The sequence below is a fragment of the Condylostylus longicornis genome, unplaced genomic scaffold, assembly GCF_029603195.1.
Source record: "Condylostylus longicornis isolate FDR11 unplaced genomic scaffold, ASM2960319v2 ptg000004l, whole genome shotgun sequence".
NCBI lineage: Eukaryota > Metazoa > Arthropoda > Insecta > Diptera > Dolichopodidae > Condylostylus > Condylostylus longicornis.
Genome location: NW_026577973.1, coordinates 7,293,732 through 7,309,056, shown reverse-complemented (window position 1 = coordinate 7,309,056; position 15,325 = coordinate 7,293,732). Strand labels below are relative to the sequence as shown.

General features: G+C 26.7%; 2 protein-coding genes across 3 annotated transcripts; one reads left to right on the top strand and one right to left on the bottom strand.

Annotated features, from left to right (window-relative positions):
- Positions 1–28: 28 nt before the first annotated feature.
- On the bottom strand, positions 29–4,443 carry LOC129609626 (colorectal mutant cancer protein). 2 transcript variants are annotated; one of them, XM_055521674.1, is made up of 13 exons: positions 4,244–4,443; positions 3,804–4,171; positions 2,664–2,787; positions 2,460–2,606; positions 2,220–2,383; positions 1,739–2,168; positions 1,583–1,674; positions 1,219–1,526; positions 1,009–1,146; positions 714–948; positions 483–650; positions 239–417; positions 29–173 (listed from the first exon to the last, which is right to left on the bottom strand). In XM_055521674.1, exons 2-13 carry the CDS (start codon positions 4,098–4,100, stop codon positions 29–31), a joined length of 2,427 nt encoding a protein of 808 aa, XP_055377649.1. In that variant the 5' UTR covers positions 4,101–4,171; positions 4,244–4,443. The 2 variants fall into 2 exon arrangements, with proteins under 2 accessions (XP_055377649.1, XP_055377657.1); XM_055521682.1 differs by lacking the exons at positions 3,804–4,171; positions 4,244–4,443 and adding an exon at positions 2,863–3,164.
- Positions 4,444–5,983: 1,540 nt separating this feature from the next.
- Positions 5,984–12,299, top strand: LOC129609637 (peptidylglycine alpha-hydroxylating monooxygenase). Its single transcript, XM_055521695.1, has 5 exons — positions 5,984–6,310; positions 9,966–10,614; positions 10,677–10,727; positions 11,613–11,754; positions 11,820–12,299. The coding sequence occupies exons 1-5, from the start codon at positions 6,185–6,187 to the stop codon at positions 11,926–11,928; spliced, it is 1,077 nt and encodes a 358-aa protein (XP_055377670.1). The 5' UTR covers positions 5,984–6,184; the 3' UTR covers positions 11,929–12,299.
- Positions 12,300–15,325: the final 3,026 nt, after the last annotated feature.

Here is a 15,325-nt window from a genome sequence, read left to right as displayed (position 1 = left end):
TGCTCAATTTAATTATAATGTAAGCATTTTATAAGGTTGTCTCAGGAACAATGTCATTGGGTTTATTATGTAGTTGACCAAGTTCCAAATTCATTTCAAGTATCTTTTGTTCTAAACGTTTGATTTTTGATTGATATTTTTTCTTCGACTGTTCTAATGACTGAGATAGATTACTATAAAAAAATTTAAATTAATACATAATCTTAAAATTTAAGGAATAAGGATCAACACTACTCACAAGTTGATTTTTTGTAATTCAACCAAATTGGTTTGTACTTGATCATACTTTTTTGATACAGCCACTGAGCCTATTAAACTTTGTATACGGTTTTTTAGTTCAGATTCACGAGTTAAAGCTTCAACTAATTGTCTTTCTATTAAAGCAGCATGATCTGCCTCCGAAAAAGAAGAACGATCCTTTGAATTTAAAAACATTTCTTGAAATGTGTTATTCATAGTATTTCAACATGATAAAAAATTACCTTAGACGTCAAATTAAATAATGTTTCGGAATCCGTAAGCTGTGTCTGAAGCTGTTGAAGTGTTTCTTGTAACAAATATATTTTTTCCACTGCCATTTGCTTCTCTTTTTCAGCTTCACTTCTCTTCTGTTTTGCTTCAATTATATCTTCTCTTAAACTTAATAGTTCCTTAAAATATAGTTCATAACCATAAATATAGTTTTTAAATTGACCATCAGCCTTAAAACTTACTTGCATCAAAACTGCCATTTCCAAATCCATTTTGGAATTATCTGGTTGCACGTCCTTATCAGTTTCTATGGCTGTTCTTATTTTTTCATAATACGAACTAAATGGTGATTCTAAGTTAACAATTGTATTTTGAACAGTTGAACGCCGGCCCTTCAATTTTGAAACATGAGTTCTCAACCTGTTATCATCTTCTGCAGTCCACGGCTCAATAGGTTGCGAATTGTTAATACAGAAACTGAAAAAAAAAACAGCGGTCATTAACTATTTCAATGTGGAGAAAACTAAAGAGATTTACGCATTTTGCCACGGCCCTAAACTATTTTCTGCCAAATTTTTTTCACTCTCTAATCTATCTAATAAATGTCTTGCAACAGTTTCTACAGCTTGTCTACTTTCTTCTGCAGCTGATGTTTTTTCTTTCAGAATTGCAAGCCTACAAATAAATTTTGATATTTTTGCAAATAATTTTGTACATTTTAATACTGATTTTTAATTTATTACGCACTTGCTTTCCAACAAGGCTAACATAACATCATAAGCTTCAATAGCCCTATCACTACAATTCAAAGCACATTGCAACGCAACTGCATTTGATTCATATTTTCCGCAAAGTAGATAAAGATAGTCACAGTGTTCCTTTACCTCGTACAGAGTGAGTGAGAGTACCGAATTGCGTGTTTTAAAATGTTCTATTCTACGTTGTAATCTTTCGAATTCCGTATGAAGTTGTGATGGTTCTACCAAATTGCTAATTGAATTATTATCTTGAGTAATACTGGATACAAGATGTTCAACAAGTTCTGTTCTGTTTAACTATTTGGATATTATTTAAGACGATTACTGAAAGAAATACTGAAATCACAACTTACGTTTGTGTTGAGTGAATCTGATCCTGTGATATGTTTTTCCTCAATTGTGCGTCGTAACTTAACGCGTTCTGCCATTTTTGGAATTAAAATTTCTAAAATATTTTCTTACATAAGTATTAAGCCATCATTATATTCTATATCAATTTTAAAACTTACCTTGCGACTTGATAATGTTGTTATAGTTGCTTAAATATTTTGTTGCAGATTGTTTTATGGCACTACCATTATTATTGCAGGCACTATCTTCAATAATATTTAAGAATATATCTTTTATAGGCGTTTTTTCTATTATCTGTCCTGTGATTTCATTATCATCAGTCTTATAGAATTCTTCACTTTCTCTATCTTTGAGGAGAGGGTGTTCTATAAATTTATTTGCCTCTCTTTCAAGTAAAGGCTCATCAATATAATCGCCTGTTAAATCATTTTGTTCCTCGTTTTCAGCATTCAAAATTTCATCGTTTTTACACAGAATATTTCTTTCATTTCGTTGTGCTTCTGGACTTGATTCTTCGTTATTACTAGCTAATTGGGATTCTAACAGCGCTATTTGAGCTTTTAAGTGAAATACTTCTTCTTGCAATGCCTTAAAATTATGTATGTTATATAAATTCGTATAAGTTTTATAAATACTTACTTCAACTTGTGTTTTCGCTACAGTGTCATTATGAAAGTCTTCTTTAATATCCTCGCCAAATGAGTTGTTGAAATCTCCTTCAATAGGTTCAGTTTGGCATTCAGCATCCGGGTTAGTCAAATTTAATTCAGAATTATAAATTGAACCTTCCTGATAACTTATTTCTAAAACATTTGATTTATTTGAAAGATAAAATTTTGAATTTCAAAAATTTTTTGAGTTTGTAAACAGTCAACGTACCACTTCCATCGGGTTCATTTTCTTCTAAAATTATATTATCCTGTTTATTACGCAATTTTTTGCTTAATTCTGCAATCACGCAGTGCATTTCCGTTATACGACTTTCATGAGCAGCACTTATTACCTCGAGACGCCTGTAGCAACGATCTAAAATGTTTTTAGTAGTTTCGTTAATCTATGTTATCATATAAATATTTAGATAACCTTTTTCTTCCATTGAATCTTCCAAACGGCGCTTGAAATCCTCACGTTCATTTTCCGATTTTTGTAATTTTAATTTCAATTCCTTTATTTTGGTTTGCAACTCTGATGTAGCTGAAAGTTCCACCTTTAAAAAATTTAATATTTTTTCAATATAAAACCACAAAAAAACACAAAATAAAAATAAAAATTATATGTTTACTGAGTTCCTAAATTGCAAAGATTGTACAGATATTTTGGGAACATCTGTTATCAAGTTTGAATCATTTTTGGAAAAATCGTTTCTATTGCTTAATTGATTTTCCTTACTCAATGTTGAGCAGCATAAACAACTTATACTTTTAGGAAATTCAGTAAGTGACATTTTTTTTGTTGAATTTGAATTTTTTTTTTTGAAATTTCCATTCTAAGGTAAAGAATTTTTATCTAATTATCCACTAAAAATCACACTGTGTATTAAACCAGGTACAAATTTCTAGTCACATTTACAATTTGGTATAATAAAACTCATTTATTTCAGTTTTGATTTTGGAAGAAAAATGTAGATATGACTATTATAATAACTATTTTGAATTTTAAGTGTTATAGCATGTTTTTTACGTCTACATATTTATAATACATAATATATAAAAATTTACAGCATTCAAATATTATGTCCTGCGCAGTAAAGATAAAAATAAAATGTTATTTGTACTCAAATACCATTAGTTTTTAATGTTAAAAATAAAAACTGTCTAAAACTTTTCTCTTTTCTCTAATGATAATTACCAGAATTTTTAATTTTAAAAAATTTAAACAAATAATTGAAAGTCTGCAATCACATAAATAGATTTCAAAATAATAATCTTTAGCTTTATGTAGAAATCCAAAGTGAAAGTCTATTTTGAATGTTTTTACTTAATTGGTTACTCAAAAATTGGATTGATTACTAAAATTTTTACAATGCTTTTACACACCTATATCAGCAAAGTTGTTTCTTTGAGAAAAAAAAATAAGATCTGTGATATCAATATTAACTTATTGTGGAATATACACAATACATTGCATATCATGCATTCATGCAGCAAATTAAAAATTATTTAAAACCTAATTTGTGTATATACCTTTGTTTGAGTAAAATAATCCAAATATTTTTTAACAAACCTTGTTATCAATATCCAAAGTGGAACACGAGCTAATATTCTTTTCAGCGTCACTTTCTTTTTTCAAATTGCTCCCAACGCTATTTCCAATTCCAGAATCATCATTGCCGCCACCTATTGAACCAGTGGATGTTGAAACTGCTCTTGGAGTACTCCCTCCAAATATAAAATCAAATTTTTGTAATATTTCGCCCTTAATTTCCTTGTTACTTTGAAATTCAGAATGCATATTTCGGTCCTTAATGTTTTCAGATTTTGCTTTAAATTTATTTTTTTTTAAGAATTCTTCTTTGGACATTTTTCACATTTTTCAGACACTGATATTAAAAATTATCTCAAAAGGCTAACATTTTTTCAGATATTGGGAGTCTGCATTAAAAAAAAACAATGGTTAAAATTATAAACAAAATGCAAAGCTTTTTATGAACTAACAATTCTTACCTTCAAAATACGACGAATGGGTACATTCATTTTGCTTTCCTCAAAACTGTTTCTTAATTATTTTCAGAACTATTTATATTAACAATATCGTATAAAGAAATGAAAAAATCTTAATGTTTAAGTCAAAACACAATTTGAAATGTTTTTTTTTTTTTAATAGATACTGAACATATTATTATCTGGCAGCAGATCAACCAAAACCAAAAGCTCGTAAGATGTCGAAGATTGATTTTTGACGTTTAACAGTAAACCGTCAAAAATGAGCTGATGTTTTCTCATGCTCTAACTGAAATAGATAACAGCCTTGCATATTGTCGATGAATTTTAATAAATCCTATAGACTATAAAAATCACGCTTGGTTACAATAATTTGTAATTAAAATATCAAGTATGATTTAAAAAAAATAACCTCTGACTTATAATACATCCTTTACCAATGATAGTATAGCAAATTATCATAGTTTTATTATATAAATTAAAGATATAATAGGTGTTACTTTAGAAGTGTGGGAAAGAGTAGTTTCTATGAGACAACGAAATAGAAATTTTTTTTGGTACATATAGGTTTGATTAAGATTAATTTCATCGGATTAGTTGTTCGCCAGTGTCTTTTCGCAATATTCGCATATATGCATATACATAAGTATATATAAATGAACAAAATCAAAAGCCCGGTAGTTGTCTATTGATTGTCAATGTCTATTCCATATCAATTCTATTTTTTTCTGTTGTAAAAACATAACTCAGTTATCTTTTAATGAAGTTATTTTAAAATGATAAAAATTTATTTTGGGAGGAATAAGTTTTATTCCATATGGACACACAGGTCGTATTCTTCTGCTGTCATTACATGAATTTTCATACTATGTTTTGTTCCTTTTCCCCTGTTTTTATGACAATACAAAGAATAATATAAAATAGAAATTGTTTTTAAAATATGTACAATATTTGATCTAACAAGAGGTAAAAATTTTTAAAATCGGGTAAAAAAATTTAAAATCAGTAATGTATCATTCATAATACATGAACATTGAAAAAAAAATAGAACGCTGATAATTTCTTTCAATAATGAAAGAAATAATTGTGTTTTTAAATAATCGCTAACTTTTCAGATTATCCGCTTTTATTTAATATATGTATATACCTCCCTCTTCAAAATTGTATTTCAAATCAAGAAAGAAGAATCAAAGAAAGGCAAATCGTTTAGCCATTACATTATTAAAGTGACATAAATTTTTTTAGTGTCACTTTTAAATTATGATAGCTAAAAAATGGTAGGTGTGTGCTGCATTGAGTACACGATACGCGTTGATTTATGCCAAGGTTCGAGTTATTTTTAATTCTTTGCCTCGTGAAGGGATCTACCGGTTTCTAAAGTGTAAAATTTTGAGACAAAAAAACCATTCCATGTACTATTACTGCGACATTTTGGTTTTAATATAAATTTATCCCAATGCCATTTATAAATTATAGCGAAAATAAAAAATGAAACACGCTTATAAGAGTTTTCGGGCTACGCTAAGTATAAATTTAGTTGTAAATAGAACGTGATACACATTGATTTAAATTAAACCTTAGTCACAATAATTTCACTTTCATCTAGTGAAGGTATTTTTAAATTTTCAAAATTTTGACACATTGAAAAAATACAGATTTCAATTAACATTTTTTTTGTACTAGAACATTAAGTTGTCATTTATTTAAAATGTATATGTACGTAATTCGCCTTGTAAAAATCGATTTACGTCAATCATTAGAAATAGTTCTGAAATTTTAATCAAATACCTGTGTTTTTTTTTTGAAAATTTTATGTAGATGAATTCAAACAATTTAAAATAAGATCTAAGCTTTAATATGAACTCAGTGTTAAACCAACACTGTGAAAAAATTGAACCTCAAGCATATCACAATAAAACAATTTTTTAATATAAATTCAAAAAAATGGAATTTACAAATTTAGTATACTTTTTCTGTATAACATTTGCTACTGGATTTCAATTATCAACAAATACAAATTCAATTCAGGATGAAAATAATTATTCTATCGGAAAATTTCCATTTCTAATGGTATGTACAAATATGTTTTTAAAAATAGATTTATATGCATAAGTATAAACAAAAAAACTAAATTTTGAAAACTGGGATAGGTGTTTGTTTTGGTTTGTTAAAGTGATTTTCATTGCCAACTCATAACCAGATGTAGAATGTACATGTTAATGTTCTCAATGAAAAAAACAAGCTAAGAGTCAAAGTACCTTGTTGAGAATTTGGTCAATATTATTTTAAAAGTGAAAAATTGTCGTTTCAAAATAACAATGTTAATCTTGCTCTATGTGTATAGTTTATGTCTTGCAAATCCTTTTACGAACAAAAGTAGTTTTCTTTATGTAGTATTGCTCCGGCACATATTTACATTTTGAGTTTTGTAATAGTTAGTGTTACAAAATGGGTTTAAATAAAGGTCAAAAGCCTGATTTATATACATATACAAATAAATTTCATCAAATAATTTTTCGTTTAAATTTTTTTCTAGAATAATCAGCCTAAACAATCAACTATCAAACTAAAATTATCAAGAAAAAAATTTACACAGAATATTTAAGAAAAAAGAATCAACTGTGTGCTTCTACTTTAACAAAAATTGAAAAATCTTGATGTAGCAATTTAACTATATTAATATACGCGGGAAAAGTTAGATGTTGAGATATGTAAATAGGTATAGGTTTATTTAATTTATAATTAAAGTATAAAGCAGAAAATGTTAGCATAAAAATTTTTTCATCTTAAAATTGATGCAAGTTTTAAAAACTGGGTCAATTGACTTGATTCTATTAAAAAATATGCCACGTTTTCATTTAGAATTAGAATAAATCAATAAAATATGTTCCTCTCAAATTTATATTATAAAAGACCGTACTTATATTACATACATATTATGTTAAACCTAATTTTATTTTATATTTTTCAAATTTTTTCTAAAATAAAAGGCATCTACTTTATGATTTTGTAAAGAAAATAACTATATTAAATAATACTATTAACATTATATTTAAATAATAAAATCCATTAAATCTATTTAAACGTGTATAGATCCATTTTAAATATGTTAATAGTTTTTTTTTGATGTGATAAAATTTTGCTTTCCATAAAATTATGATTATGTCCTAATCTCGTCGATATATTCTTGGCTTTGAATATGAATATGTTAGTTTATTTTGTCACCGTGCTTCAAAAAATGAATGAATGAATACTAAATTATGAATATACTTTTTATTTGTGTAAATTTCAACGCGGCATTAAAAAAATTCTCATTCGAAAATAATGATGGACATTTACTTATCTCTCACGAAATAAGATCTCATATAGGATAGAAATATGCACATATTTGATATTTTAAATTTTCCGCACGCATAGTAAAAACTGCTTAAAAATTTAATTTAGAGAAAATTCAAATTGATGTATGTTCATATTTATACATACATATCTACATATGTTAACTATTGTTAAATTATGAATTTATTCATTCTTAATTTATATGAGATTGGATCAAATGTGGGATTGGCTCTAAATAAATACATAAATACAAAATATATGTAGATGTTTTACGTCATAAATAACTTAGCCAAAAATTTGTATCAATTTCTAAAATGGGATTATTTTTTAGTCTTTTTGTTATATTTCAACTATCAAATCAGCTAAAATAAAAACAGTTTATTGATCCGTCATTATATGTTTTACCGTTTCCTTATCAAACATTAACAAATAACAACTATTTTTGTACCATTATTCTAGAATTTCTAAAGAACTGCTGAATTTTTTCAATTCGATTTGAATTAAGTATAATTTTAAAGTAATGTTGCTACGTAGGGAATTCAAAACATAAGTAGAAATATACATATGTAGCATTTGTATACTAACCAAGTAAAATACATATTTGTAAGAGTTTCTTATTCATGCATTTATATATTCGTACAAAAAGAACAATTTCATAAAAATGTAGATTGGATGAAGTAAGAAATAAATCTAAAGCTAAAAGTTTTTTCCCCGGATCAAACTTGATTAAATAAGTTCATATATACGTATTTAGTTCATTAATAAAATTCATTCGTAATTTAGCTTATTTTAGATATTTGAGGAAATTTCCCTTTTTTATGGCAAAATAATCAAAAAACGAAAAAAAGCAAAATCGTTATGCTTAATTAAACTCATTTTTTGAATGAATTTTTTGACCAAAAAAAAAATACTGCTATCGAAAAAAACCGAAAAAATTTGGTTACCGCTTTGAAAGTAATTAGCTGGTACATACATACATATATTAAGATTCTAATGTAGTGAGAAAGTTTAAATTCAGAATTGAAAGAATTTTTTATTAAAAAAAAAGTTGGGCCAAACCATTGGTTTGTATTGTAGCATTTTTCCCTTCAGCAAGTGAAAATACTGCTTTTTAAATACAGTCTATGTGTATCCACCATACTTTTAAAATTATTTTCATTCAAAAAAGAAACTATTTCTAGGATTGCATATATTTAGGATGAACGATTTATGCAGTCTTTGAAATAAAGCAAAAATTAATATAAAGTGGGGTTAACATAATGGTTTTAAGGTTTAATTTTGTGAGTTCAGGAAAATTATTATATTTTTTAATATCATGGAATTTATCGTTAGCTTTTTACGTTTATAGAAAATTGAAAAAGCTTGAGATTTTGGAAATGTAAGGTGTCAAAAAATCAAATTTTACAAATTTCAAGAGGCGATAACTTGAGAGGGGGTGGAGATGGAAAAAAATTTTCTTCTAACGAAATGAAGCATTTATTGGTGTCTAAAAGACCTTAAATATCAGGCTTCTACAGGCTGGGGTCTAGTAGGAAAACGACATCAAATATTTAGAAAAAAAGTCCTTTAGATAACGGTAAATTTGAACGGCCATTTTGTTTTTCTAAAGTTTAACTATAGTATACCACGCTAGGGGAAAAAAGCCACTGCCTTTCCGCGTTTGCAAAATTTGCAAAATGCTTATGGTTTCATTGCAACAAATAGTTAAAAACGACCAGTTTTAGGGTTTTGTGGGGGTATATCTCCTAGAGGGGGAGAGATGGGTAAAGGTTTTGTTCTACGGAAATAAGTTTCTAGTAAAGATCTATGTACATATAAAATTTCAGCTTTTTATCTTCAAGGGTGTAGAAGTTTTGTAAACAAAAAAAGTGTCCACGGACGGACAGAGTGAAACCAAAAAGCACTTTTTTTCAAAAAATTTTTGGAAAAGTGCTAAAAAATGTTCTAATAATTATATTTACATAAACGTATTTATATCATTCTTAAAATATTTTGATTTAGAAAAAATTTTTACTTTACTAAAAGTCCGTTCCCGAATGCTTACAATCCTTGCAGACCAGAAAATATTTAATTTATTTTTTATGAAAATTCGTTTGAAAATATGAAGAGTTAGTTAAATTTACATTTATTGGTTTTCATGTTTAATACTTTAAAAAAAATAGATTTAATCCATATTGGGGGGTTTTTTGAATTTACGCTCTATTTGCTCCTTTGCTGGGCATTCAAAAATCATTGAAAATTTCACTAAATTAAAAAATTTATACTAAATTATTATGCTACTATTGTCGATTATTGCTAAGTAAATAATAAATAAACATTTAAAATTTCTTTTTAAGTAAAAAAATTTTATTTAATTTATTAAACATATTATTAAATATTGAAAAAAAAGCCAAATGTTCAACCAACCAAACCAGAAACGTATCTTTGCACTCCAGTAAAAATAGATCCTACAAAGAGTTATTACATAACTGCATATGAACCCAATGCAACCATGGATACAGCACATCACATGTTAATATACGGCTGCCAGGAACCCGGTTCTGAAAATCCTGTTTGGAATTGTGGTGAAATGGCATCTTCCAATTCAGAAGAAGAGACAGCGAGCCCTTGTTCAACAAGATCTCATTCTCAAATTTTGTATGCCTGGGCAAGAGATGCTCCAAAACTATACCTACCAGATGGTGTCGGTTTTAAGATTGGTAAAGATTCACCTATCAAATATATGGTCTTACAAGTTCATTATGCTCACGTTGAAAAATTTTTAACGGAAAATAAAAGGGACGATTCTGGAGTAGTTATAGACTATACTACAAAATCATTGAATAAATTAGCCGGGGTATTATTATTAGGAACGAGTGGTGTTATACCACCAACAAGTACAGAACATATGGAAACTGCCTGTGAAATTACTGAGAAAAAGACAATATATCCTATAGCCTATCGCACACATACACACAATTTAGGTAAAGTTGTGTCTGGATATCGTGTTAGACAAGATAACACGGGAAAAGATGAATGGACTCTTTTGGGAAAGCGTGGTAAGAAGACAAAGTAAATTTTTGGTTGAGCATGTTGCGTTAAATTATTTGTATTCTTACAGATCCACTTACACCCCAAATGTTTTACCCTGTGGAAAATACGGAACCTATTCGTAAGAAAATTAGCTATTAATATTATTCTTTTTCAATATCGATTTTATTTTATTTAAAATTTAAAAATATAATTATTTTTTTGAAATATGGCAAAAATGGAATTTAGTAGGGACACGAAATAGCATATCGTAAGGAAAATAATAATTAAATACGATGCATTCTTAGCCAACTGTTTATTAAAAAACTAATTTCACTGTAAAGCTAAAGCTTACCTCTTCTTTATCGCGCTAAAAATTAACATTGTGCATACATATATGTGTATCATTTTAAATTTAATTTGTCACTTTTTTTTTTTAAATTTATTAACAATAATAACTATAAAATATAATAAACAATATAAAGTAATTCATTCCCTCGCCCAAATAGGCATAATGGGAACTTAATCATACAAACTAAAAATTTCTCAAGTAAATCTTTGAAAAAATTTAAAATTTATTAAAAAAATCATTTCTTTAAATGATGAATTATGAACAATTCTTTTAATTTTTATATTCACTTTTTCAGACATTTTTGTTAATACCTTTGTACCTAATTTCAAAATATTTCCTAGAATTGGTTTTTAACAATTGTAATTTTTTATTTTTCTCATTTTGTAAAAATAAAACTTGGAAAGTTAATTATGAAGGGGTGAAAATGTACATATACATGTGTGATTGAAAAAAAGCCTAAATATAAAGTATAGTTTATATTGAATAAAGTAACAGTATATGGCAAAACAGTAGTAACCAATATTAAATTTATAGAGTAGAATTAGAGTAACATGTAGAAATTTTTCAAAAAGTAATGTTTTTATATAAATACGTACATATTCATATGTAAATTTAAGTGATTAATTTCAATCAAACCGATTAATTCGCAAAAATAACAGTTATTTTGTTTTTTAGTTTATGGAGATCAAATTGCGGCGCGTTGCACTATGGTTAGTAATAGGCATCGCTTTACAAGGATTGGAAAAACTAATGAGGACGAAATGTGCAACTTCTACCTTATGTATTACGTAGTTGATACAGAACCCCTTGATATGAAGTAGAAACAATATATTTTTGTTTATTAACAAAGTGATAATAATATAATTTAATTATATTTGTAAGGTATTGCTTCAGTCCGGGACCACCAGGTTACTATTGGAACAACCCAGATACAGGCCTTAATAACATTCCGGATTATGAAGCAAGTCATTTGGACGATGTAAAAGTGTAAAATCTGTTATCAATATTAAGGACGTAACATCAAGTAGAAAACGATTAAAAAATTTGGAAAAGAAGCAAATGTTTTAAAAGCAATTGCATCAAAACAAACTATAAAATCAATTGAATGTGATTAAACAAAGTTACTTAAATGAAAATAAATATTCAACAAAAAAAATATATATATAAATAGAAAAATAAAGAAAGAGTATAATATAGTTAAAAATTATAGTAAATATATTTATACTATTTACACAATGTAATATCTGTATATGAAAAATATAAATGTGAATCTCTATCTATTTTAGAAAAGTAAAAACTAGATGAAAGAGTCAATGTATATACGCGTAAACCAGATGTCTATTTTAATGTCTAAAAAATAAATTCATATGTAAATAATTATTGGTTTTTATTAACTTCCAAGTAAAAGATATTGTTAACTACCTTAATTGTACTGCATTATATAACTTATTAGTATTATTGTTCTTTCATATATATTATTTTTACCGCATAATATGATAGTATGGAATACATACCACAATTCTGCAATAATATTATTCGTAATTTGTCTAGTGATTTAGAATTACTGCAATTTTGAAGGTAGGTTTTTTTGATTTTGAATGTATAATTAATGTCTTATATAAAATGTCACAAGATAATCGAGAACACATACATGTAGTTAGTTTTTAACAGCATGAATGCACAAAATTTCCTTTGGCCCGAACTGTTTTCTTTTTTTTTTGCTGGGCACGTCCTTTTTGAAATTTAACTTTTTTTGGTTTAATTTACGTTTGTTATTCATATTTCAAATGTTTTTCTATGAATCCTCTATTCAGCTTTCTTTATAAGTTGCATATTAAAAACTAAAGTTTAAATAATGTGTATTTTACATTAACATCATCATACTTTCACACATAATTATGCATGTAATATATACTCGTACAATAAAATTGCATATTCCAAAGGTTTGGTTTTTTTAGCATATTAAAATTGTTAATACAAATTGACTATTTTTTGGTTTTATTTAGTACTCAATTTTTTTTGGGTAAGAATTTGCCTTTTCCATAAAAAATTTTATAATAAATAGTACATTTTCATAACTTTCATATGAACAAGGAGAAACACCGTGCAACCCAATTCGTTTTGGGAACATTGATAACAGAATACTATTTATCTATCGCACCCCGGTTACAAGTGTACATAAAGGTGGATTTATTCGTTTCTGTTTGTTATTCGTTAAATTATTAGACTTTAGTTGACTAGAGTAGTATGTAATTGTAGTAGTATAGTAATTATATAAACTAATAATAAAATGTAATTAAATTGAACTTGTTAGAGAGAAAAATTGCACAAAATAATGAGAATATTAATTTCATACAACATATACATATCTGTTCATCGTGAAACCTATGAATTAATGAATTTATCTTAAGTTTGTTTAGCTCGAGCCACTGATCTGTATTCTAAACCCTGATTAGTAGTAGTTGATGTTTTGAATAATTTTTTAAATTTTTGAACAAAAAGTTCATGAAACTTTAAATTAAAAAGAAAAATAACTTGAAATGTTTCCATCTAAAATAAATTCATTAACAAGAAAAATAATAACTTGAAATGTTTGAATCTTAATGGTAAGATTAAAGGTAATTAATCCCTTTGAAATTCGCATGAAATAAAAAACAAGTTTCTTTTGTTTCATTTTTCTGATAGCTCGGGAATTTAAAATGCTAAAATGATACATTTTCAACTAATTCAGCTGATAAACAAATATTTGAAGTTTTTGATGGGTTGAAATTTGAGAAATCGCAATTTTGGAGTTAATGTAATTTTGTTACGGGGGTGTGAATTAATGTAATGCGTTATTGCCTTTTTACATAATAATTATTGAAGGCTTATTTACTTGATAAACAATTTGTGTTTTTTTTAAAGGTAAAATGCTATTTCAATGGGCCAAATAAAGCACAAAAAGCTGTGCACATATTAAAATATTTAGTGTTTAATAATGTAGATCACAAGGTGTTTATGAAATTGCTTAATTTTAATTTTTGTCGTGTTTGCTATTGATATAATGCATTTTTATGTACATAAGTAGATACTTACAGTTTAAATGTAAAAAATTCATTTGTTTTGTTTAAATATTGTTTTAATGGAAAGCTTCTCATTCAAAATTGTGTTACGGTTAAGTATGATGAATACAAAAGAACATTCTATGTAATTACGTAGAGCTTAAACTTTTTGAAATATCTAGACCCTCGAAAAGAAAATTATCTTTCGAGGATCGCGAAATTTAAAATAAAAAAACTGAAGAAAATTGCGATTGCAATTGCAATAAGAATAAGAATTGTAGAATAAGACAATTGTGACATGCGGTTGCAATTGTACAAATATACCATCTTTGTATTAATAAAATTGTAGTATACATTTACTGTTGCGAGTTGGTTATATTCCAAAAATTACAAAAGAAAGTTATTAGAAATCAGTTAAGACTACATACATATGTATGTATGTAGTAAGAACATGCATATCTAACAAAGGTCTATAACGTTATTTACAAGAAATAAGATGAAGTGGTAGTCTTACCTGCTTTGACTAATTGGAAATATTTTCGGATATGTGCATATGTATGTACATATGTAATACTCTAATTAAAATAAATTACTATTAAAAACAATGCTTGAAGTAACTTTGATAGGAGAATGTAGGAAAATAAAATACATTATGTACGTATTTAAAATAAAATATGTACTTTATTTTTCAAATTTTGACTAATTTGTAAGTAATAAGTTGGAATATTTAATAAATCAAGCTAATACATATTATTCAAATTGCTCAAAATGAATCGAGAAATTATACTATAACATTGAAAAAAAAATAAATTTTGGAATGCTAAATGAGAGGAAATTAAAAATTAAGGGTAAAAATTAAAAGAAATTGATTCTTATCAAACTGCATGTCCATACATATGTACATATATGTCTGGAGAGAGTAATAGAAGTTTTGACGCTTAAAGTTTTTTCATTACTTGAAGAAAAATTTATTTTATTAAATTAAGTTTCTGTTGTCTAGACGTTTTTTTTTTGTGGGAAAAATGATCTCTTAACAAATAAATGTGAACATTTATATATATAAATGCATGTATGTATGTTATCACGTTACATTCGCTACCCATATGCTATCAGGTAGATGGTCGAAAATTAGTAAAATTTTTGTTCGGAAGATAGTGTCAAACCGGAACCGTTTCGGAGCTATAGGGCTTTTACCAAATTCGGCGAAATTTTAACATAATTGTCTTAGTTTTTTAGCTATCCCTTAAACTAAAACACTTAATACTCACTTGTGCCCCTCAAAAAAGTAAACGTAAAAATTGTCATTAATATAGCACTAAAAATTATATTCTATATAGACAATTTTGT

Bases quoted from the DNA above. Each gene is read 5' to 3' on its own strand.
- LOC129609626 (XM_055521674.1), bottom strand. From the start codon at position 4,100: ATGTCCAAAGAAGAATTCTTAAAAAAAAATAAATTTAAAGCAAAATCT. The intron at 949-1,008 runs GTAAATCTCTTT...TTTTTTTTTCAG, and splicing joins TTAGGGCCGTGGCAAAATGC to TTTCTGTATTAACAATTCGC. The intron at 651-713 runs GTAAGTTTTAAG...CTATATTTTAAG, and splicing joins AAATGGCAGTTTTGATGCAA to GAACTATTAAGTTTAAGAGA.
- LOC129609637 (XM_055521695.1), top strand. From the start codon at position 6,185: ATGGAATTTACAAATTTAGTATACTTTTTCTGTATAACATTTGCTACT. The intron at 10,615-10,676 runs GTAAGAAGACAA...GTATTCTTACAG, and splicing joins GACTCTTTTGGGAAAGCGTG to ATCCACTTACACCCCAAATG. The intron at 11,755-11,819 runs GTAGAAACAATA...TATATTTGTAAG, and splicing joins ACAGAACCCCTTGATATGAA to GTATTGCTTCAGTCCGGGAC.